Genomic DNA, 25039 nt, shown 5'->3' with positions numbered 1-25039 from the left:
CTTCCTTCTGTGGAGTGGCTGGTGGGTTTGAATAACCAGCCTTCTGGTGAGCAGTCAAGTGCCTTAGGCACTATGCTACCAGAGCTCCTTCGAAAGCATTAGGGGACGATTATCCATTAGTGATTAAATGAACAAATGTGGTTATAAATTTCTGTATATTTTTTTCCCCTTAATTAACAGTAAAGGAGTGTTTTCATAAAGTTAACTCTCCCAAGACAAAGAAGAACAAAAAGAGGAAGCTTCAGGCCAGACCCAGGCCACAGACGTGATTTGTTATGTTGCCGCTGTACTGTCCAAAGAGACCTTTTACATTCTGAATGGACTGCCAATGTTTCAAACTTTTACATAAATATCATATCTACAGCTTCTCTTAAAAAATGTGCATGGTTTGACCACACTGAGCTCATATATACTTATGAGACAGCAGTCAGCATGGGCTGAGTAACAACTGTCCCCTTCAGACAGGGTATGAGCTCTTCAGTCTGCCTCAATCCACATCACGCCCTGTTGTCTCACTGACTTTAACTCCAGTGTCTGCTGTCATTTTTGTAACGTTAGTGCTGTTGTTTTTCTTACCGTAGTTAAGAGGGTGTGAAATATGTTTTATATCCCTATTGTAAGGGGAGGGGAGAAAGAAACCATCTTTCAGGAAGACGAGAAAGATTGCATTTTTTGTGAGAATGAAGAATGCTCTTATATGTTTAAAATGCAAACTAAGTGTTCTGTTTTAAAACCACCTATCCTAAGTGCTCAGCTGCTAACTGAAAGGACAGCAGTTCAAACCTACCAGCCACTCTATGAGAACTAAGAGTTAGAGCTTGCACTTCCTGGTCACTGGTAATCCCTGAGGTCAAGGTTATAGCAAGGGGACAGAGGAAGCCTTGACCCCATCAAAAAGACACTTCAAGTCACTGCTGAAATCATGTAATGGCAGGACTGGGGCCATTTCTTTTCATGTCATGCACCTCAGTTACAGGGGGCAGCTTGCAAAACGTAACCTTGAACTTCAAAGATTAAAAAGCTGGGCTCAATTTCAGCACAGGGCAGGGCGTGACTAACAGGAAGACCACCAGCCTCCTCTGCCATGCATCATGAATGAAGACATCAGGGAGAGGTGTTAAGAACGTGCCTTAGTCCTCCTTTATAGTGGAAATCTCATTACTTGGAGAAAGAGGAAGAGACTTTGGAGGTGCTGAAGAGAGGGGTTCAGTAAGACTTGGGGGCTCTGGACCCACAGCGTTTAAGGTTTACATCCACTCACACACCCATCATCAGATTGTCAGTACAGTCTGTGACCTGAAAAGACCAAAACCACTGCCCTGTGAGACCATCCCAGCTCTGTTTTCTGAAGTTCAGTTTCCCAAATGCCTCCGGTGGTGTAATGGTTAAACCATTTGCCTGCTAACCAGAAGGTCTGTGGTTCAACTCCACCAGCTGCTCCACAGAAGATGGAACGGTCTGCTTCCATAAAAATGTACAGCCTTGGAAATCCAATGGGGGTCGCTAAGAGTTGGAATCGACTCAGTGCCAGTGAGTTTTTTTTCAAAAATAGAACCCATAGGAAGCCAAGACCCAAGCACTCGGTTATGTTTGAGTCCCAGCTCCGGAGCTAAGAAAACAGCCCTGTTACCTCCAGCTAGAACCTCTGCAGCCTCAGGGTTCAGAGGTGCTTCCAAGGCTGAGGAAATTCACTGGAAAACAGTGTCCTCCCCATCCTGAAAGACTGCCTCGTATACTTGGCTTCTCCACGATCTGCTCAAAACCCCTTTCCTAGAGCTCCTCCAGGAGGCTCCCTTTCTCCCTGTTGTAGCCACCCCCTTGTGGTATTTCTGTGATAGCAGCACTGTTGTGTTGTTGTTATGTGCCGTGGAGGTCCCTCTCTCTCTGCTCGCTTCTCTCTCCTTTTATCTCTTGCAAGATAAAAGGTGATGCATTCTGCACTCTTTCACGCATCTGCAGGGAGCTCAACATTGTTAACTACCCAAAGAAAGACCTGGCCACTACCTGTCTTCCTGGATCAGGATCAAACAGATGGAGCAAGTGGATGAGCGGCTGGTCACCATCCCCATTGTCCCCCAGGGACTGAGAAAAAGGCAATAGGACTTCAGTGAAGCAGAGCTGATGCAGGCTAGACATGAGAAAGAACTTCCAGACTCAGAAGACTGTTAGCTCTCTGAGGGAATGGTGTGGCCTGTCCCTTTGGCCCAGAAGGAATTCCCATCTTCCTTGATGTTTTCATTATTCGGAATTCAAGGAAATCAGCCATAGAGGTGCCTTGTCTTCAGTCAGTCTCAGAGGGCTGAGACTTTCCCCTTGACCTAGTGGCCATTTCTCTCACCAATCATCTGCATCAGGTGTCCATGGGGCCAGTGAGTCTCAAGTCCCTACTCACTAGAGCTCAGTGTATGGATAATTTTGTGACACTCGTCTTTAACATCATCTTGCAAATTGTATCCGACCCAGGCTGGTAGATGGACTGAATTGGTTCTCCTGTTGGCAGACATTCACCCCATCCCCACCGTGTGCATAACACTGAGGTAGGAGCAAGAGGAGCAAAAGTGGCCCTTCCCACTGTCAAAGCTCACACAGAGGGTGGGAAAGACCAGCACAGGAAAAGTACAATTAGTGCTAAAATAGAGAGGGACACAGAACACTGCGGGAACATAAGTGTCTCAGCAGGAATCAGGAAAGATTTAGAAGAGGTGGCATTTGACCTGGTTTTAAAGAACAAGAAGGAGTTTGCCTAGAAGACAGTGTGGGAACGGTGGTATAGAGGAAGGAATAGCAGCAGCTGACATACTGCGTTTTTTCCTGCCGAGGATCATTATTAGATCTTTTAGATTGTCCTTAGGGCCTGTTGTAGTTCTCTAGTGCTGCTATCAGGAGCTCTGGTAGCATAGTGGCTAAGATACTTGACTGCTAACCAGAAGTCTGGTGGTTCAAACCCACCAGCCACTCCTCAGAAGAAAGGTTGGGCAATCTACTTCCGTAGTGATACTGCCTCGGAAACCCAAGGAGGGGTCTCTATGAGTCGGGTCACGGCACATAACAACAACACAACAGGGCTGCTATCACAGAAATACTACAAGGGGGTGGCTTTAACAAACAGAAATTTATTCTCTCACCATTTTGGAGGCTAGAGTTTGAATTCAGAGTGCCAGCTCTAGGAGAAGGCTTTCTTTGTCAGCTCTGAGGGAAGGGCCTTATCTCCTTTCATCGGTGCTCCTTGGAAATCTCCATGTGTCTTGGCATCAGTCTTCCCCTGGGTCTAGGAGGTTCTCTGCACGGGGACCCCAGGCCCTGCTCCCAGTCCTTCTTTCTTGGTGGTAGCCAGGTCCCTCTCACTCTGCTCGCTTCTCTCTCCTTTGATCTCTTGTAAGATAAAAGGTGATGTAGGTCACACCCCAGCTTCCCCTTACATTGGATCAGGGCTGTGACCTGAGTAACAGTGTTTTTTATACTCCATCTTAATCCCCTTTTGACTGATTGGCTGATCACATCAGATCACATCATAAGGGCTGATGACATCATTACATCACAGGCAAATCACATCATTTCCTAACTGTCAGACCACTGAGAATCATGGCCTAGCCGAGTTGGCACCTATTTTTAGGGGACACCATTCAATCAGTGGCAGTGCTGATGTCACCTAGGTACAGACCGAGTTTTGATACCATTCAAAGGCCCTGTAGGGCTTGGTGGTTCAGAGGCAGAACGCTCACCATCCACACTGGAGACCTGGTTCGGTTTACAGCCCACGTACCTCACGCACAGACACCACCCATCTGTCAGTGGAGGCTTCTGGGTTGCTCTGATGCTGAACAGGTTTCAGTGGAACTTCCAGGCTCAGAGGACTAGGAAGAAAGGCCTGGTGATCTTCTGAAAATCAGCCAGTGAAAACCCTATGGGTCACGCCGTGCCACCCACAGCCAGTCATGGGTGTGGTGCAGGACTGGGCAGCATGGGGTCGCCATGAGTCAGGGGCCACCATCATGGCCGCTAACGATGACAGCAAAGGCCCTTCACATAAGAATCACAGCCGTTGAGAGTACTGCCCTAGATGAATGGCATGAGGGAATGCTGTCTGTCCAGGCTCCCTGCAAAACCATGGCGTTCGCCACCTGCCCTTCTCAGTGGCCCTTCCTCATTAAGCATCTGTTTTCTGCATGATTAGCTTTCTGGTGTGATGCATCATAAGGGGAAGGGGCAGAAACACTCTCTGCTTGGGGCAGAACATCTATTTTCAAAAGTACTAATGAAACATCCATCCACCCCTTTGTGAGTATAGGTGGGAAGGGTCTGAGGCCTGGGTACTTCCATTTGGGATCTCCTGCTGCCTCTCTCTGCAGCTCTCCCTAATGAAGGTAATCAGATAGGTGACTGCTATACGGAACCCCTCCAGACCTCCGCCTTCTCATTGGAAGCCTGGCACTTCCTCACCCCGGGGACCAGGGGCTTGCTGGCTGCTTCATAATGTCAGGATCTGTTGAGAAGCTTTCTTGTCTTAACTGGTGTCAGCATCACCCCAACGTCTCTGGAAAGATCCGAATTATGAGCAAGTGGAGAGCAGGTGACAGGCTCCTGGGCCATTTCTGCCCCAGTCCTCAGGGGATCAAAGGGGTCAGGGCCCCTCTCTGCCCAAGCCCACATCCCTTGGCCAGCTGGCACTGAGATGGGCAGCTGATGAGTCTAGTCTGAATGAAGGCAAACCTGCCAGGGCTCTGCCCTCAGCAATACCCAGCCCACCAGGGGAGCCCTCTAGGCTAGCCTGACTCACTCCACCTTAACCATGTCAGGATAAAACTGACAGTAACCATGATAGCAGTGCCACCAGGCATTCGGTGACCATTTTCCTCATGGGTGCACTTGCACAAAACATTGGAGCCAAGAGCTGAGCTCTGGGGTCAGACCAGGCTGATGTCTCTCCTGGCTGGAGATAGGCAGTGAATTAGCTTCTATGCTCAGCTTCTGTTTCCTAATAGGGGCTAATAGGCTGGTAGGGTCGGGGGCGGGATGAAATGAAGCCGTGTCTGGCATAGTGACGTCAGCCAGTGCTGTTGTGGTTGGCTGCCATCAAGGCGGCCCCCTGTCACGGCGACCCCATAAACGATGCGGTGAAGTGCTGTGCCATTGCCAGTGTCGGTTGCAGATCAGACTGCTGGGATCCCAGGGTTCTCACTGGCTGGTTTTGGGGATTAGATTGCCAGGCCTTTCTTCCTGGTCTTAGTCTGGACGCTCTGCTAACACCTCCTCAGCATCCTAGCAACCCACAAGCCTCCACTGACAGATGAGTAGCAGCTGTGCATGAGGTGCGTTGCTGGGACTTGAACCCCGGTCTCCCACATGGGAGGTGGGAATTCTGCCATTGGACCACCACTGCCTCTCAACCAGTAATTTAAAAAAAAAAAAAAAAAAAACATTGCCATCTACTCACTTCTAGCTCACGGTGACCCTGTGTGTGTCACAGTCGAACTGTGTCCCACAGGGTTTTTAATGTCTGAGCTGTGGTGGCATAGTGGATTAAGGCATTTGGCTGCTAACCAGAAGGTCAGCACTTCAAACCTACTAGCTGCTCCAAGGAGGAAGATGGGGCGATCTACTTCCATAAGGATTTACAGCATCAGAAACCCAATGGGGCTAACTATGAGTTGGAATTAACTCAATGGCAATGAGTTTATTTGGTTGGTTTTTTTCTTGCAACCTTTTAGAAGTAGATTTTTCAGGTCTTTCTTTCAAGGCACCTCTGAGTGAATTTGAACCGTTAACCTTCCAGTTAGTAGCTAGGAGCTTAACTGTCTACACCATCCAGGAATTCCCAACCTATTATTTAAAAAAAAAAAAAAATTGTTGCTGTCGAGTCAGTTCTGACTCATAGAGACCTTATAGGACAGAGTAGTACTGTCCCATAGGGTTTCCGAGGCTGTAATCTTTACAAGAGCAGACTGCCTCATCTTTCCCTGGCAGAGTGGCTACTAGGTTGCAACTGCTGGCCTTTTGGTTGGCAGCCAACTAACTGCTTACCCACTGTGCCCCCGGGGCTCCTTCAGCCTATAGAAGGTTGTATTAATATTAATATCAACAATAATAGTTAGTACTCATTGAGCAGTGTCAGGCACTGTGCCAGACACTGTAGGCCCCAGGCCACCCTAATGTAGATCTATTACTGTCCCCATTTTAAGATGAGGAAACTGAGACCCAGAGAGGGTTTAGTAGTTGGATGAGGGTCACACAACCCGTAAGTGGTAGGTGGGATTTGAACCCAGGCCATGGAGTCCCAGAGCCTACTTTTAACTTTATGGGGCCTGGCACAGAATAAATATTCAATAAATCTTTATTATGATCATTATTGTTATTCTATTGCTAAGTATTGCCGATTTAAGCACACAGCAACCCTGTGAGACAGCTAAGCAAGTACTCTCCCCATCTTACAGATGAGACCCTTGTGGCCCAGAAAGGGAAGATGACCACTCACTTGGTTCTGACGACAGTGATGTGTCTCTTTCCCTTTATAACTGCATTGTCATCATTGTCAATCATTCAAATCAATGTATCGAATGTTAGTTACACCTCTTGTATGTCAGGCCTTAGGGCCACACAGAGGCAGGAGCGGTGGGCCTGGGTGGAAAAGCAGGAGCTTAGCGGGCTGGATTCCAAGCCCAGCTCTGGTGCTGGTTCACTTGGAAGTTTGGAGATAGTCTTCACCTCTAAGTGTCCCTGGGTGGTGCGAACTTTCATACGCTAAGCTGCTAACTGAACAGACAGAGGTTCTAGTCCACTCAGGTGCCTCGGAACAGAGGCCTGGCAGTCTTCTTCCAAAAAAAGCAGCCACTGAAAACGCTATGTGCCCAGTTCTACTCTGACATGCATGGGGGTACTATGGGTCAGAGTCGGCTCAACTGCCACAGTTTTGGTCTGCTGCCATTTCCACATCTGACAGAGAGGTTCCCAGGAGGATGTGGTAAGCTGGTGAGGGTGCAGTGAGCCAATGTATGTCAGTGGCCTAGCCCAAACCAGGCCCCAACATAGGCATTTGCTGAATGTTACTTAACATGAAATTAAATTGAACATGATCACTGCCTTTGAGCAGTTCACAGCCTGGCCATCATCTTACCAGATATTTGTTTCAGCCTCTGGAAACACCACTCCCAGGATAAGCTACAGACCCACATGTAGCTGTGACCATACTGTAATAAGGAGCTCTGGTAGCATAATGGCTAAAGCATTTGACAGCTAACCAGAAGGCTGGCGGTTTAAATCCACCAGCCACTCCTCGGAAGGAAGGCTGGGCAATCCTACTTCCGTAGAGATACTGCCTCGGAAACCCAAGGAGGGGTTGCTATGAGTCGGTGCCGACTCAACGGCACATAACAACAACAGACGTGCCCCTAAGGTCACCAGCAGGGCCCACCTGGTTGGCCTCAGCAGCCTCCCTTGGCTCCATTCTGGCTGACATTGTGGGGTGTCTGTTGACTGCTCCCTTCCCTAAGCCTCTCTGTCTCTAAGCATATGAGATTAATTTCTCTCTGTGAAAGGGTGCCCCAAATCCCTAGCCATAAGCTGCTATTAAACTCATTTTTGCCCCAACTACTCGACGGAGCTAGCTTTCCCTTGATCCAGCTCATGGCCAGAGTTAGACACCCAGGTTGGATTTTCCTGCAAGCATTTCCAACCCCTTCCCCTTTCTCAAGGAGATGTAGTGGCATTGTGGTTAAACCACTGGGCTGCTAGCCACAAGGTCGGCAGTTTGAACCCCCTAGCCACTCCACGGAGGAAAGGTGAGGCTTTCTGCTTCCGTAGAGCTTTACAGCCTCGGAAACCCAATGGAGGTCACCATGAGTCAGGAACAACTCAATGGCACTGGGTCTGTTTAACTTAGGGTCACCATGAGTCGGAATCGACTTGATGGCAGTGGGCTTTTCCCTCCTTTCGTGGGTTATGCAGATCCCCAAGGGACTCTGGAGAAGAGAGGAGCAAAGATCCCTCGAGAAAAATAGTGTTTATAAATCTCTATTGAGCAGAACCTCCCTTGGTCCCTGGTGGCAGCAGAATCCAATTTTACTGATGTTTCACTTCCCTTTACCCAAGTCATCACCTGCTCAGTGACCCCAGGGTCTTTGTAGGTCACATCAGCAGGGAACGGGCTTTCTACTCTCTTCTCCTGCCCTCAGAGACAGAGCCAGGAAGAGGCCTGAATGGACGGGTGTTTGGGTTCAGCCCATCTGGAATTTCCACATATTTTGCTAACTGTTTGTTTTTAATAGCGAATACAGTCATGCACCACATAACAGCTTTTTGGGCAATGTCCACTGACATATTCATCTGTGGTCCCATAGGATTATAATAGAGTTCAGAAATCCCAGTCGGAGAACGGGATGTAGTTAACACACCTGCTTCCAACATGCAAGACATGTGTCTCTTCTTGTATACGAAGTGCTGCCAGGTATATCATGGTCTAGTACACATATAATCTATAATCCAGATGTCTTGATACAGTCATAATAAATGTCCATGTGACTGGCTTACGTCTGTACTGTACTTTTGATCTAAGTTAACTGTATAACCATGTATGCTCCAACTCACAGGCAGCAGCATCCAATCCTATGTATCACAAATCTCTTGAGTGTCGTAGCATTTTATCTCTGTTTAATTTTCTTTGGAAAACATTATTTGGAAGTGCATATCATGGCTCCGGGTACATAGCAAAACCAGTGCTAGTGATACCAGGAGCAAGAGGCAAAGAAGTATCAATTTGAACGTGAAACAAAAGGTTATTAAATAACATGGAAGTGGAAAATCAATGAATTGTAGCACTTGACAATCAGGACCATCCTCAAAAACAAAGGAAAAAACTCTCCAAGCTGGTAAAGGACTGGCTTCACTGAAAGCTAGAGGCTGACGAAAATGTGAGAAGGACCTGTGTAAGATATGGAGAAATTGCTAATGCTGGGGATTGAGGACCGAACATAAAAACGAATCCATCTCAGCATATTGACAATTTCTGCTAAGGCATGAAACTTGTTTGAGAAGCTTTAAAAAAAAAAAAAAAAAAAAAGGACCAGACTGAGTTATGGTGTTCACACAACGTCCAAGTCACCAACCACCCTATTTCACAGAACATATTGTGGGCATTAAGTGATGCATAACTATCTCCTGAATACAGGCTGTACCAACTTTTTCTGAGGAGGACAATGACATTCTGGTTCAGGACTCAGTGATAGCACTCTGCCAGTCATTCCCTGCATCACCTTGTATTCACATTCTTCATGAACAGAGGCCACGTTGGGGAAATGTCACTTTTCCTCCTCTGTTTGCAAAGGGTAGCAGTTGCCAAAATCCCCTCCAGACAGAGACTCTCAGAGGTCAAGAGAAACCAAGCTAACTTCCCATTTTCTGGGGGAGAAAAAAAAAAAAAGCTAAAACATAATCATAAAACTTGTTGTGCTTTTTGAATATTAGCATTTACTGAGTTAATACTTTTAACAAACACACACACACGCTACAATGCAATGTAATGAGGGCAGGTCACAAGATAATTATAGGATTTGTTTTAGTTTATCATGTATTAAATAATGATTTAAGTTAAATCGTTACTGAAATTGGCCCACAGTGCATATATACACTGGTCTGGTAATGAAACGAGGTTCAAGTTGTCTAGTAACATCTCTGGCTATTCTTGACATCACTGTGACTGTTCATATAAGTACATTTGGGGAAGTGTCAGCATCTAACTTAAATGTCCCTTACCTTCCATGGGTCCTCCATTGGAGAACTGGTGGTGGGTCTAACTCCCAAACACCCCCTTCCTTAATCTTCCGCATGGACTGACTATAGAACATGGATTGTTGAATCAGGAGGGGAGAGAGGAAGAAGGAACCATTTCAAGCTTCTGTGGAATTACAGTAAAGAACAAATCACAATGCAAATGATGCTTTGAATACACACTTGGTGGTGGTGGTGGTTGTGGAGTCCATTCTGACCCATAGTGACCCCAGGTGTGCAGAGTAAAACTGCTCCATAGCATTTTCAAGGCTGGGACCTTTCGGAAGCAGGTAACCGAACCACACTTCCAAGGAGTCTCTGGATGAAGTTGAACCACCAACCTTTCAGTTTGTAGTCTGGTGCTTAACCATTTGTACCACCCAGGGACTACTTAAGTACACCACAGGGAAATTATACTCCACAGTACTAAGAACAGCTGGTTAAGATTTTGTGTGTGTGTGTGTTTATGTGTATGTGGTAGAATATATAGAGAACAAAACTATTGCCATTTCAACTTTATTATTATTATTATTATTATGCTTGGGGTGCAGATTTACAAAGCAGATTTGTTTTACGTTCAACAGTTCATGCACATTTGATTTCAAGGCCCCTAACACCATCACCAGCCATAGAAAACTCTCCTGCCCCTCCCCTCGCTGCGACTACAGGCTCCCTGTGCCCTTCTCATCTCTGCAGTCCTATCTGCCCAGCTTTCCCTCTATGTGAACGCTGCCCCTCTGATGTCTCATGGCTGATTGATCTAAGGGGTGCATCACCCTGGGGTAGGTGTTCTGCATGTAAGTCTTTCTTCTATTGGGCTGAGAGCCAATCCATGGAAGTGAGTCCATTTCTAGGCCCAAAGGGTAACCCAAGGCTATATAATCTTGGGGATTCCACCAGTCTCTTATCTGACCAGTAATTCTGGTCATTCTTATGATTTTGAATTTTGTTTCACATTTTTCCTCTCACTCTCCAGGATCTCTGGTTTTGATCCCTTTCCGAGCAGTTGGCATTGGTAGCCAGGCATGTAAGATTCAGTATGTATGATGCTCACCATGTTATGCAATCATAACCATTGTCTGTTTCCAAAATCTCCCATCACTCTTAACAGAAACACCGTGTTCCCTAAGAGACGATTCCCCCTACTTCCCTTCCCTCCTACCCCTAAACCATTTATCTATTCGAGATATTTCATATGAGTGAGATCATACAATACCTGTCCTTTGGTGATGACTAATTTCATTCAGCATCATGTTTTCAAGGTTCATCCATGCTGGGGCGTGTATCAGGACTTCATTTCTCTTTATGACTAACACTGCATGGTATGGATGAAACCACATTTTGTTTATTCATTCGTTGAAGGACACTTGGGTTGCTTCCACTTGTTGGCTATTGTGAATAGTGCTGCACTGAACATTCAAAATAAATAAATAAACAAATTCACTGCCATCAAGGGTTCCAACTCAATGACTCCTCCTTGGGTTTCCAAGGTGATACCTCTACAGAAGTAGATTGCCCAATCTTCCTTCTGAGGAGTAGCTGGTGGGTTTGAACCTCCAGCCTTCTGGTTAGCAGTCAGATGCCTTAGGTGCTACACCACTAGCAGTGAACGTTGTTGTTGTTGTTATGTGCCATCGAGTCAGACCCGACTCAGAGTGACCCCTCCTTGGGTTTCCGAGGTGGTATCACTATCAAAGTAGATTGCCCAACCTTCCTTCCAAGAGCAGTGAACATTAGTGTGCATGTGTTTGTTTGCATGCCTGGCTTTAAATCTTTAGCATGTGCATCTAGGACTGGGATCATTGAGTCATACATACCATCATTCTGTGTTTTACTTTTGGGAGGAAGCACCAAACTTTTCCACAGCACCTGCACCGTTTTCCAATCCCACCACCAATGCATAAGGAGCTGGTTAAGTTTTAGAAGTAGCAGTCTTTCCGTTGCATGGGTATTTGTGTACCTGAGGGTGTGAGAGTCTGTGGTCCTGGCCCCCGACTTGCCACAGCTCATATCTGGGTTACACTTGCTGCCCTGAGGAGGGGGTATGCACCCAGTGAAGGGCACAGCGTGTAGCATCTTTCTCCAGGTGTGGGTGGCCTGCTGCCCGGCTCAGCCCCAACGTGCTGCCCTCATCTTAGGACAAGCCAAGCAGAGTAGGCTGCTGTGGGCCAGTCATGCAGGAGCAGCCACTGGGACCCAAAGTACAAGAAAAGGAAGCTACTTGACTCATTCAATGTTAGCTCCTGAGATACTAGTGTGTCTCACAAGTACTTTCCTCTCTCCCTCCCTTGCTGTCAAGCTCTGAGTCCTGGTTTCTCTGAGAGTTTCCAGACTGAGACAGCCTCTGTTTCTGAGGCCTGAAAAAATGCCCACCCCCACCTGCCAACATTGCTCTTGCCCCTGAAGTCCCAACTTCAGCTAACAGACTCACCATCCTCCCGCCTACCCAGGCCAGAAGCTTCCAAGTCAAGGTTGGCTTCTCCTTTTCCCTCCATCCTCTCCCACCCCGAGGCTCTCCTCTCTGCTTCCGGCACCCTGCTCTCCAGCTCCTCCCTTCCTGACCTGCGGCAGCTGAATTTCAGACCCTCCTGGCCTCTCCTGCGTTCTTGCCACACCCTCCTGCCTGGTCTCTCTGCCTTCAGCTTTCCCTTCTCTGGTCCCTGCAGCCACATGGATTTCCTAAAACAAGGCTTCATCAGTCCCTCATAGACAGCTTCAGGGGCTCCCCATTCTCTACTAAATTAAGAGCAAACTCCTTGCCTTTTAAGTGATCCCACAGTCTTGACATTGATTTAAACCTCTCATCTCTACTGACCATGCACTGTGAGCTGGGCACTGTCCTAGGAGCTGAGGGTAGAGCAGAGTGAGCAACGGGTAGGCAGAAAAAATAGATCCATGTCTAAATGTGCATGTGGTCGGTTGCCATGGAGTTGGCTCTAACCCTTGGTGGCCCCATGTGCGACAGAATGGTCTTGCTTCATCCCTGTGACCAGCTGGCCGATGGGGCTGTCGTGATCCGTAAGGTTGTCACTGGCTGAACTTTGGAAGCAGGTCATCAGGGCTTGGTTTCTACTCTGTCTTAGCCTGGAAACTCCGCTGAAACCTTTTCAGCGTTGTAACAACACACAAGCTTCTGCTGACAGACAGATGGTGACTGCATGGGAGGTGTACTGACTGGGAATTGAACCCACATCTCCCACACAGAAGGTGAGAATTCTTCCACTGAACCACTATGTTGTTGTTGTTATGTGCCACCAACTCAGACCCGACTCATAGCGACCCCTCCTTGGGTTTCCGAGGCAATATCACTATGGAAGTAGATTGCCCAACCTTCCTTCTGAGGAGTGGCTGATGGATTTGAACCGCCAGCCTTCTGGTTAGCAGTCAAGTGCCTTAGGCACTACGCTACCAGAGCTCCTGAACCACTATGTATATTCTCAAAAAACCAAACCCACTGCTATCAAGTCAGTTCCAACTCACAGTGGCCCTATAGGACAGAGTAGAACTGCCCCATAGGGTTTCCAGAGTTATAAATCTTTACAGAAGCAAACTGCCTCATCTTTCTCCCATGGAGTGGCTGGTGAGTTTGAACACTCAGCCTTTTGGTTAGCAGCTGAATGCTTTAACTGTTGTGCAACCAGAGCTCCTTCTATATGATGCAGATATATAAATATGAAGCTAAAACAAAAAACCAAAGCAAACTCACTGCCATCAAATCGATTCCAACTCATTGAGACCCCCATTGGGTTCCTGAGGCAGTAAATCTTTATGGAAGTAGATTGCCCCATCTTCCTTCCATGAAGTAGCTTGTGGGTTTGAACCACCAACCTTCTGGTTAGCAGTCACATGCCTTAGGCAGTACGCCACCAGAGTTCCTTATGGATGATATAGATGCATGTATGTCCATATGCTGTAGATATGTGCATACACAGGACATGCATGCACAATAATTGCAGGCAGTGGTAAGTGCTATGAAGAAAAATGTCAAGAGAAGAAAGAGGTCAGAGAATAACAGGTGGGACACTGTTTTATTAGAGAATGATCAGGAAAGATTTCTAGTGGAGTGATAGTTCAGCAGACACCTGAGACACAGGAATTCAGTCCTTTCAAGCAAGAGCCAGCAACCTTTCTCTGGGAAGGGCCAGACAGTAAGTATTTTCAGCTCGGAAGACCATACAGTCTTCATCTCCATCATGGCTCCACTCTGCAGTTGTAGCGAAAAAGCAGCCAGACACAATATATAAGTAAATGGTCATGGCTGGGACCCAGTTTGACTTTGTATGGACCCTGAAATTTGAATTTCCTATAACTTCCATGTGTCATGAAATAATATTCTTCTTTTGATTTTTATTCAACACTTTAAAAATGTACCTGCTGTTCTTGGGTCATGGGCCATATCATAACAGGCAGAAAGCCAGATTGGGCCCCAGGGCTGGAGTTTGCTAACCTCTGCTTCAGAGCAAGCAGCTGTAAGAGGCTCTTCCAGATTCCATCATGAGAACAGGGACTCCTGCCTAGAACATAAGTCCCTGACACCTAGTATGGCTCCAGTCAACCCTTTGTCATTGAGTCAACCCTGACACCTGGTGACCCCGTGTGAATTGGAGTAGAACGGTGCTCCACGGCGTTTTCGATGGCTGGTTTTCTGGAAGTAGATTGCCAGACCATTCTTCTGAGGCACATCTGGGTGGACTTGGAACTGCCAGCATTTTGTTTCACAGCTGAGCTTGTTAACCATTTGCACCACTTAGGGACTCCATATAGCAGGTACTCAGTATACAGTTGTTGATGGAAAGAAAGAAGGAGGGACACAGAGGGAGTGGAGAGTCAGAGCCTCAGGGATCCTACAAAGCAGAGTTCTCGGCTGAGGCTCCAGGCTACCATGACCTCAACTCACTACCTCCTCTTGGGCTTAGACGGCAAGACCATTTCCTAGCAGGTCCCCAAGGACTCTGCAGGCAAAGACGAATTGGCAGAGCCTCTGAAATGCCCACAAGCTCAGAGCTTCCTTTGCAAATTTAGGAAGAGGAGTCCCAGGGAACCCTCCCACAGAGCCCAGGGCCAGCCAGCCACTGTCTTCCCCTCCTGAGAAACTTGCATCGTTCTAGCTCAGATCCCTATCCCGTAACCTGTAAGTGTAGCCAGAGCCTAAAACCCACTCGAGCCCTGTCCTCACATAAGAACCTCACAAGGGCCACTCAATCTGCATTTTCAGTGCCAGGACTGTGGTCCCCACTCAGAAAAGCCATTTGCATCCTGCCTACGGGGGCCCCTGACTACTATATTAATCTCCCCGTTGGTCCCTTCCTGAGTCATCTAATATTACTGCGGGCTAATTAAAACATCAAAGCCTAAAGTACAACAGCCCTGCCAGAGGCCTGCTAATGTCTAGTTTCAAGCATGCAATCCAGTGAAGCCAGGGCACAGGGAGGCGCTGATCAGTGCAGGCAGCCAATTGCTGGGCCGTTAATGACCACCCTGCACACATCTGGAACCTCAACAGATGGCCTCTTTCATTAGGCCTGTGAGCTCGAGCCTCCTGCTCCCTGGCAATGAAGTGGGCGGGCTCCCCACCCACCAGCCACACCCCACACCTCCTCTCTTGTCATGCTACACTTCACGCCAGTCTGCTCTCCCACCACCCCCCAGGTCCTGAGCCCAGCCCCAACGCCAACACCTTGTCTGTGATCCTCCCTATGTTCTTGGTGTTCATGGGAGCATTAGAGTCTCTGCACCAACAGAGTGAAGCCCGGTGCTTAGGCAGGAAGGCTCGTGTGCCTTCCACACTGGCAAGCTAGAATTTCTTTTCTCAAGGATGCAGGATGTGAGCCCCATCAGAGGAATTCATCAGATCTGCCCAGACTCGCCATCCATCACCACACGGCTGCTGGCAGACGGAATCCAAAAGATGTTTTGAGACTGTCTGTCCAGGCCTTCAAAGGCAGTGGCGTTATATGTATGTGGCTTCATATGGAGAAATAGGTAAAATAGTTGAGAGTCCAGCAGGATAGAAAGTGCATGCAGAGAGTTTGGGGAGTAAAGGAAGAATGTATCCAGATCCTCCTTCTGATGCTGCCGAGTATGGTTGTTGTTGTTGTTATGTGCTGTCAAGTCAGACCCGACTCATAGAGACCCCTCCTCGGGTTTCCGAGGCAGTATCACTAAGGAAGTAGATTGTCCAACCTTCCTTCTGAGGAGTGGCTGGTGGGTTTGAACCGCCAGCCTTCTGGTTAGCAGTCAAGTGCCTTAGGCACTATGCTACCAGAGCTCCCGCCAAGTATGGTAGTCGTATCTTAATGATACTTGGAGTAGCAGTAATCATACTAGTATTGGAAGTTGTACTGGTAGTGGCAATAATAATAATATAGTAAAACCTGCAAAAGCTGAAACCTATGTAACACAGAAACCTGTCAGAGAAGGAAAATGCAAATATTTTCCACTAATAGAGAGCGAGCCAACATTCATCTGTCAATTTTTCATGCTGTGGTGGCTTGTGTGTTGCTGTGATGCTAGAAGCTATACCACCAGTATTTCAAATACCAGCAGGGTCACCCAGGGTGGACAGGTTCCAGCACAGCCTCCAGGCCTGGCAGTCTACTTCTGATAGTAAAATAATACTTGCCTGTGAAATTAATGATATTATTTGATAATTTCCACATTCTGTTGGATCACTTTACTATGGAATGGGCACAAATATGGATCTGTTCCAGTTGTTTGGCCAGGTAGCTGCCTTCCAAAAGTCTTGACGTGAGTGAGTGTGCACTTCCGGTGTTGGATCCATCTGTTGAAACATCTCAATGGGTATTCTGTCAATTCTTGGAGCCTAGAACATAGTAGGTGCTCAGTGAATATTTGTTGAATGTCACTGCCTTCTGCTTTACTCCTCGACCAGAGGGTCACTCGACATTGGCTTGTCTTCATGCCTCCCTTGCTTGGCTACTGCGTCAGGGTGTGCCCACTACTGTCCCTTAACTACCGATACTTGTCTGATGCAGGGCCACACCTTGTGCCAGACAGATAGACAACTTCTCAGAAACATCCAGGACAGAATGTGATCCTTATCAATGAGGTCTAACACAGATCTGATTGGCCAACACTGGCCAACCTGAGACTGACCCCACTTCACCTATGAGCAGTTTCTTCACAGAGGTGAGGACCAGTGGGGACTGAAGGTGTTGCAGATAGAAGAAATAGTCAATGCCAAGGCCTTGAGGCAGGAACAAGCTTGGCATTTTGGAAAGGCAGAAGCTTGAAAATTGGGGAAAATATTCTATGCTTCAAAACTTTCCAATTCACCTTTCTGTGTTCTGTTGGAGCTCTGGTGGTATAGTGGATAAGGGACTTGACTGTTAACTACAAGGTCGGTGGTTCAAATCCACCAGCTGCTCCACAGAAGGAAGACTGGGCAATCTACTTCTGTAAAGATTTACAGCCTCAGAAACCCAATGGGGGTTGCTATGAGCCAGAAATGACTCGATGGCAGTGAGTTTGTTTTTTCTGGGTTTGTGTTCTATTGCATTTGCCAGGAATGGTGAGTTTGAGCTGTAGAAAGAAGGTCCAGAAATCCAAGAAACTTGACAAAGTCCTAGGTTTAATTCCTCATTCCTGAGAGCTTTTAGCATTCAGAGAGGCTGACGATGTCCTTTCAGTCATTATTCATCCAACAAACATCCATTGAGCACCTACTATGTGCCAGACCCTGTGCTAGACACTGGGAGACCACCTCTGAGTTCCTGACAGCTTTCTCCAGAACCAAGCCTTCCACGGTGCCTCCTTCTGCAGGGTGGAGGGACCAGGTTGCTGGCCACCTTGCACGCATGTGTGCAGCTGGGAGGAGGCCACCTTTCTCTGTGTGCAGGTAGCAGATGACTCAGGCAGAGTCCAGGAGGAACAAGGCTCTCCAAGTCCCAGGAGTGGAATTGTACAGTCCTCTCAGGACCTTGCTTAACGCTCTCTCTGCACCCTCTCCTGCAGCCCCCGGCCTCAGAAAAACAGTCCCCCACCAAGAACGGCAGCCCCTCCAAGTGCCCCCGCTTCCTCAAGGTCAAGAACTGGGAGACTGACGTGGTTCTCACGGACACCCTGCACCTTAAGACCACGTTGGTGAGTATCCCCACAGGGTATCGGCCAAGGATGCTCAGCCTCAGCGCTGTCCATATGTGGGGCTGGGTACTTCCTTGTTGTGGGGGAGCAAGACGCTTAGCAACAGGCCTGGTCTCTGCCCACTAAATGTCTGTTACACGCTCTCCAAGTTGTAACAACAAAGCATGTCCCCTGGGGAAGGAATCACCCAGTTGAGAATCATGGGTGGAGATGCACTCAGTTACATAAATACTTTTTTATGTGTGTACTTTGTAGTACACATAGACTCTAAGGGGCATCACTGGCTCTGCATACATTCTCTTTGTCTGTCTGTCTGTCTGAACACTGACGGAGTGTTGGACAGGCCCTTCCCTTGCTTCCACAGTGTGTCCTCTGAGTTTTCATATCGTATTTTTAACAGTCCACAAGTCAACCTGTTGCCTCACGTTTTTGTTGAAAGAGGGCCTCTTGGAAGAATGTTGTATCAGTTAGCTATTGCAGTGTAACAAAATGTCCTAGTGCCTTAAAACCACTACCCTTATTTATTATTATTATTATTTATTATTTTTCAAACATCAACAGGTTGGTGAGTGGTTCTGCTGCTTTGGACTAGACTCAGTTCTTCTCAGCTGGCCTTGCTCATGTGTCTGAGGGTTCAGTTAAGGGCTGGCCAGTCTTGGGTGGCCCTGGAAGGGAGAACTCAATGCTGTTTCGTGTGATGTTTAGTCTTCCAACAAGCTAGCTTGGGCTTGTTCACAAGGTGCTTATACGCTTCTGAGAGAACGGGCAGAAGCATGCACGACCTCTTGAGGCCTGGGCTTGAAACTGGCACAGTGCCGCTTCCACCATGTTCTTCCGGTCAGAGCCAGCTCTGATTCAAAGAATAGGTGATTAGCTCTACATATTGGGGAAAGCTCTAAAGTCACATTGTGAAGGATGTGAATACAAGAAGGGGAAGAATTGGGGCCAGTTTCTCAATCAGTCTACCATATATGTATTCAAAAGAACTACTGTGGTAACTCAGCTACTATGGTGACTCAGCCACTTTATCCAGGTGGGCTCAAAAACTATTTTGGAATTCAGGACCAAAGATTCTGATGCCACAGAATGCCTACCAGGAATTCCCTGTTCCCCTAAGTTAAGCAAACACCTTCACAACCTTAACATGCCACTTACTGCCCCTTACCCAGGCTGATGGCCATGTCCGACAATGATCAGAAGCTGGTACTTGAGGAACTGTTTGGGAATTAAGGTCCAGCCAAACTCTACCACAAATGTCAGAATTCAAGTTCACAGACTAACACATGCCATACTTCAGTAAAACCAAGTGATGGCCAGGTCCCTCTCTTGTCCTTCTAGGAATCTGGATGCTCCGAGCACATCTGTATGGGCTCCATCATGCTCCCTTCTCAGCAGATGCGAAAGCCCGAAGAAGTTCGCCCAAAAGAAAAGCTCTTTCCTCTTGCCAAAGAGTTTATTGATCAGTATTACTCGTCAATTAAAAGGCAAGTTCATCTTGACTCTGGGGAGTCTGGGGTACATTATTATTAAGGGCTAGGGACAAAGACTTGAGCTTTAACTTCACAGAGAATTGAACCAAGGCCTGAATACAGAATGCCCGTGTGCCTGTGAATGCTAGAGGTTAAAAACTGGTGATCCAAGGGCCACATATGGCTCAGGATGTTTACTTTGTCCTGTAAACTTTTGCTTAAATTTTGAAATATTTCAAGCAATTCCATACCTTAGGTATACACCCAGGGGAGCTCTGGTGGCATAGTGCCTAAGGCACTTTACTGCTAACCAGAAGGCTGGTGGTTCAAACCTACCAGCCGCTCCTCGGAAGGAAGGTTGGGCATTCTACTTCCGTAGTGATACTGCCCCAAAAACCCAAGAAGGGGTCGCTATGAGTCGAGTCCGACTTGACGGCAAACAACAACAACAACAGGTATACACCCTAGAGGAACTCTCACCCATGTTCATACGAAGGTATGCATACAAATACTCACTGCAATATTGATTATAATAGGAAAAAACTAAAGTGAAAGAAGCTACAGGAAACCACCTCAACTCCATCCACAGCAGGAGGTATGAACACTTTGTAGTATATTCCAGGTAAGAAAATGCTGTCAGCAGTTGCTGTCAAGTCAGCTTCGACTCATGGTAAGCCCGTGTGTGTCACCATAGCACTGTGTCCCAGAGGGTTTTCAGTGGCTGACTTTCAGAGGTGTATCACCAAGCCTTCCTTCCAAGGAGCCTCTGTTGTTGTTGTTACGTGCTGTGGAGTCAGACCTGACTCACAGCGACCCCTCTTTGGGTTTCCGAGGTGGTATCACTACGGAAGTAGATTGCCCAACCTTCCTTCCGAGGAGTGGCTGGTGGGTTTGAACCGCCGGCCTTCTGGTTAGCAGTCAAGTGCCTTAGGCACTATGCTACTAGAACTCCTAAGGAGCCTCTAGGTGGACTCAAACTTCCAAAATGTTAGTTAAATGCTGAGCACGCTAACCATTCGGGCCACTCAGGGACTCTGATAATAAAGCTCTGGGTGTTTATGAGGCTGAAGCTCACCGATGACCTTGAACAAAAGAGAGAAGGGGCAAGTTATAGAAGGACACGTTCAGCATAGCGCCATTTATATAAACTCCTAAAGCACGCAGAGCAAAGCTATACGTAGTTTAGGAACATCAAGGAAGCATAAGTGCATACGAATGGAAAATGCCAGGTTCGAGGTAGCAGGCTCGTCTGGGGAGAGAGTAGGCTATGATTCCCCAAGAAACTGTAGCCGGATTTGTTTATTTCTTTGTCTTGGGACATCGATGTTGGTTGTAGGATTCTGTATACTTTTTTGGAAGGAGCCCTGGTGTCACAGTGGTTGCTCAGCTGCTAACCAGGAAGTCAGTGGTTTGAAGCCACCCAGTGATAAATCTGTTTCTGTAAAGATTACAGCATAGGAAACCCTTTGGGGCAATTGTACTGTCACGCGTAGGGCAGCTGTGAGTCGAAAATCGACTTGATGGCACCTAACCACAGTCTTTTTTTTTTTTTTTTGGTTTTTTGGTAACCACAGCGGACTTTTTGGGAAGCCTACATTTTTTATATTGATTTTTTTAGCGTTCTGAAATTGAAATCATTACCATCAATTAAAAATTAGAAAAATTCCAGCCCAAAAAACTATTGCCCTGAGATAATCTTTAAGCCTTAAACCAAAAGCATTCCCTGGAGTCTCCTTAAAACCAAACAATAGTTTAGCTGAACTATGAGAAACTATTTTTCTCTCTCGTTGGGCTTTTTTTTTTTTTTTTTAATTTGTGGGATCAAAGTGACAACAGCAACTTGAAAGATTAAATAGGAAGTTTAGGGGCAGTGAGTTTACATTAATGGGGAGGAACAGCTCAGAAAAGGAGGCTGAGAGAATGGTCGCACCTCTCAAAGAATATGATTGATGCCACCGCATTGCATGCGTAGAAACTTTGAATTGGTGTATGTTCTGCTATGTATATTCTCAACACCAAATAAATAAATTGAATTAGTTATTTTTTAAAATTGCAAGTGTTCCCATTAAAAATCAGATCTCAATTTCTCTTGGAAGATCTGGCAACACTGGGCTCTCTCCCATTCCTACCAGGCAGTGACTGGTCGGAGAAGAGTCAGGGCAGCCCACCTTGGACAAGGCATGGGCTTGCTCTTTGTCACAGTCCCCACCATGCTGGTCCAGTCGCATATATACTGCCAGGCTGTTCTGGGTATTTGAGTTTGCAATCTCTGCTTCATGCTCAAACTACTGTGTCCAGAAATCCACTTAGGACTTTCTGTGGCTGTAGGCCTCCAACTAACATCTAATTGAGGTGAGAGGTGATGCTCCCATGTCCCTTCCCTCCTCACTCAGATTTGGCTCCAAAGCTCACATGGAAAGGCTGGAAGAGGTGAGCAAAGAAATTGAGACGACCTGCACCTACCAGCTCAAGGACACGGAACTCATCTACGGGGCCAAGCACGCCTGGCGGAACGCCTCCCGCTGTGTTGGCAGGATCCAGTGGTCTAAGCTGCAGGTGGGCAGGGAGGCTCAGACACCTTGAAGAGCCCTCCAAAGGGGGAGGGGAGGATGGGCCTTTCAAATGGGTCAGATCCCACCAAGGAACCTGATAGCCATGATGTCCTCTCAGATGGTGATCGTGGGGTCCTAAATTCTCAGACCATAGCCGAGTCTGACCTACAGTCACATCTTATTTATCCAGTACAGTGCTTTTTTAAAAATGACTATCTCTTGTTATTGTTGTTGTTATGTGCCGTCGAGTTGGACCCGACTCATAGCGACCCCTCCTTGGGTTTCCGAGGTAGTATCACTACGGAAGTAGATTGCCCCATCTTCCTTCCGAGGAGTGGCTGGTGGGTTTGAACCGCCAGCCTTCTGGTTAGCAGTCAAGTGCCTTAGCCACCATGCTACCAGGCTGTCTCTTAGTAGGGTTTATATACTCCAGTTTACCACAGACCCCACCGTTCCCTTTTGTCTCACACCTTCTCTCTTTGCCTACTTATATTATCTGCCTAGTCCTCGAAAGCATTAGATTTTGTGTCCCTTAGTATATACGCCCCCTCTGGGGAGTAAAATTGTGAGTAGCATATTATCAGATTCAGGGCTTTTTGTTTGACTTGTTTTGGTCTGGGTTGTTTTTTAATACCTAATCACCTAACAGTGTATGTAACTAGCTCATTAAAATTCCCTCTTCTACCCAACACCCCTTTCTCATACATATTTATACTCTGTGCCTACCATTAAGGGCTGTTCCTGGTCTGATTGACTGAGGTTTTTAAGGTAGATTAGATAGATAGATAGATAGATTTATATTTTATATATATACATATATGTGTGTATGTATATGTGTATATATAGACACACACACATGTATATACATACATACATTTGTTGTTATATGCCATCGAGTCAGCCCCAACTCATATATACATACATATATACACACATATACAACATACACACACACATATATATATATCAGGAGCCTTAGTGGCACTGTGGTGGCCCTGAAAGGTCAGTAGTTCAAACCCACCAGTGGCTCCAAGGAAGAGGAGACTTGGCGATCTGTGCTCATACAGATTATACCCTAGGAAACCCCATGGGCCAGTTCCACTGTGTCCTATAGCGTCACTATAAGTTGGAATTGACTCAACAAAGATGGGGTCTATCTATCATATGCTGTTGTTGTGTGCCATCAAGTCAGACCCAACTCATAGCGACCACTCCTTGGGTTTCCAAGGCAGTATCACTACAGAAGTAGATTGCCCAACCTTCCTTCCAAGGAGTGGCTGGTGGGTTTGAACCACCAGCCTTCTGGTTAGCAGTCAAGTGCCTTAGGCACCACGCTACCAGAGGTCCTATCTATCATATAGTTATATTTATATATTATATAAATATCTCTATCTATATGTATATATATACCTACTCCTCACTTATCAACTATCATTATCTGACATTTCATATGGACCACAATTGTAAAGAAAAGAAAAGAAAAATCTATTTAACTGTTTTGCACAATAACAGCATATGTCTGACAGTAACAAATGCCAAGGTAAGAGTAATGCTGGCTGTGATGGTTAAGGTCAGCTTGGCTGGGCCATAAATTCTCAGTAATTTGGCAGTTATGTAATGATGTAAGTTGACAGTCATGTAATGACGTCATTTGGCAGTTACAGTCGTCCTTCATTTCGTGAGCTGATGTGATCCTCCTCCATTTTCACATAATGCTGATTTTTGTGTAACAGCCTGATATTTGGAGCCAAACCATGTCAGTAAGTGAGATGTGGGTGTATAGCTATTCTACAAGCCCAGTACAGGACCCCGGTGGGGTAGCCCTTAGAGCAGACTCTAGCTTCCCCTAAAATGTCAAGGCTGCACCAGGGACGTAGGAGGGAAGGAGGAAGCAATCAGTCCCACAATGCACCTCTTCCAGGTGTTCGATGCCCGAGACTGCACCACGGCTCATGGGATGTACAACTACATCTGCAACCACATCAAGTATGCCACCAACAAAGGGAACCTCAGGTGAGCTGGCCAGCTGGGAAGTTGGGAAGGGGGCTGATGTCCCCAGAACATTGATCCTTGAGTCTGCAGTTGGCTCTTCTGTCAGGGAAATGCTGCCCCTCCCAGGCAGATGGGCCAGGATGGCAGAGGTCTGGTACCCATGGTCCAACCCCCCAATGCCACCTCTTTTGGGAGAAGCAGACTCCAGGGTAGTTTGCACAGCTACCGAAATAAAAACCATGTGTAACTCATTCTTCAGGATTGACCACCCAGTGAGCAGGAAGGGATTTTCCAGACTCTCGGGAAGAGGAACAGGGTAACCTGCTTTACCACCTCCCATTCATTGCCTGTGCTGCTTCAGCATCTTTTCTGGTTTAAAGGGCAACTTCCCTTCCCACTACTCCTTTAAGTTCCAGCAAGCCAGGCTCACACTGGGGACTCTTCTTGGCCCGATATGAAGAACAAAGCTCTGGCAAGCAGGCCAGGAGGACGGCATCTAAGGGAACTGGTAGCTTCCACCCTGGGTGCCCCTTAGCTGGGAGATGAGCAGCTGGAAGGGAACAGCTGGGGCCCACAGACAGATGTTACACTTGTTAATCCTGCTTGCTCATTCCTGCCCCAGCATCTGTTCCCAGCTGCTAAGGACCAGCCCCATCTCGGGGCCATGAGTGGCCAAAGCAGGGATGTTCCCACAAGTCTCTGGGCTATACTGAGTGCAGTCAGATGTGGTTTATTTGCATTAATCATGGATCTTCTTGGATGTGTCTTTTCCTTGAGAAGAAAACAGTGTTACCAGTGGTCTGAGTCAGTAGGAAAAGGGCCCATAATCTAAGCCCAGGGACTGGATGGAGAATTGGTATTTAGGTATCTTTCCTTAAAGACCTCACTCTCAGAGAACATCTAAGAACCTCCCCGGTCAAGATCTTGGTCCTCAAGGAGCATATGAGCTATTCAGATGGCTTTCAAATGGTGCTGTGAGGTGGTGATGTTGGGGAGAGGTGAACTACAGACTACAGGCCAGGCACGTGGGGCTGTTGGCCACAGTCCGCCCCCCTCCCGCTTCAACTGGTCCACCTCCACTTTTTTTCAACTATCTGTTGGAGGTCTTAATGAAATCTTGTATTAAAGAAAGAATTCAGCTGATTCTTTAAAAAAAAAAAAAAA

General features: G+C 47.0%; 1 protein-coding gene across 1 annotated transcript in view; it reads left to right on the top strand.

Moving 5' to 3' along the window:
• The window catches only part of NOS1 (nitric oxide synthase 1), a 107393-nt gene that overhangs the window by 21349 nt on the left and 61005 nt on the right, over window positions 1-25039 (top strand). The window contains exons 4-8 of the mRNA XM_007938283.1: window positions 1509-1534; window positions 17687-17862; window positions 19201-19346; window positions 21725-21887; window positions 23805-23897. Of these exons, the coding sequence (XP_007936474.1) occupies window positions 1509-1534; window positions 17687-17862; window positions 19201-19346; window positions 21725-21887; window positions 23805-23897 (604 nt within the window). The remainder of the gene's footprint in view (window positions 1-1508; window positions 1535-17686; window positions 17863-19200; window positions 19347-21724; window positions 21888-23804; window positions 23898-25039) is intronic.

Source organism: Orycteropus afer, unplaced genomic scaffold (assembly GCF_000298275.1).
Source record: "Orycteropus afer afer isolate SDZICR_OR568_19922 unplaced genomic scaffold, OryAfe1.0 scaffold00048, whole genome shotgun sequence".
Taxonomy (NCBI): domain Eukaryota; kingdom Metazoa; phylum Chordata; class Mammalia; order Tubulidentata; family Orycteropodidae; genus Orycteropus; species Orycteropus afer.
Note: the sequence above shows the minus strand (reverse complement) of the source record. Positions and strands in the feature narration are given on the sequence as shown.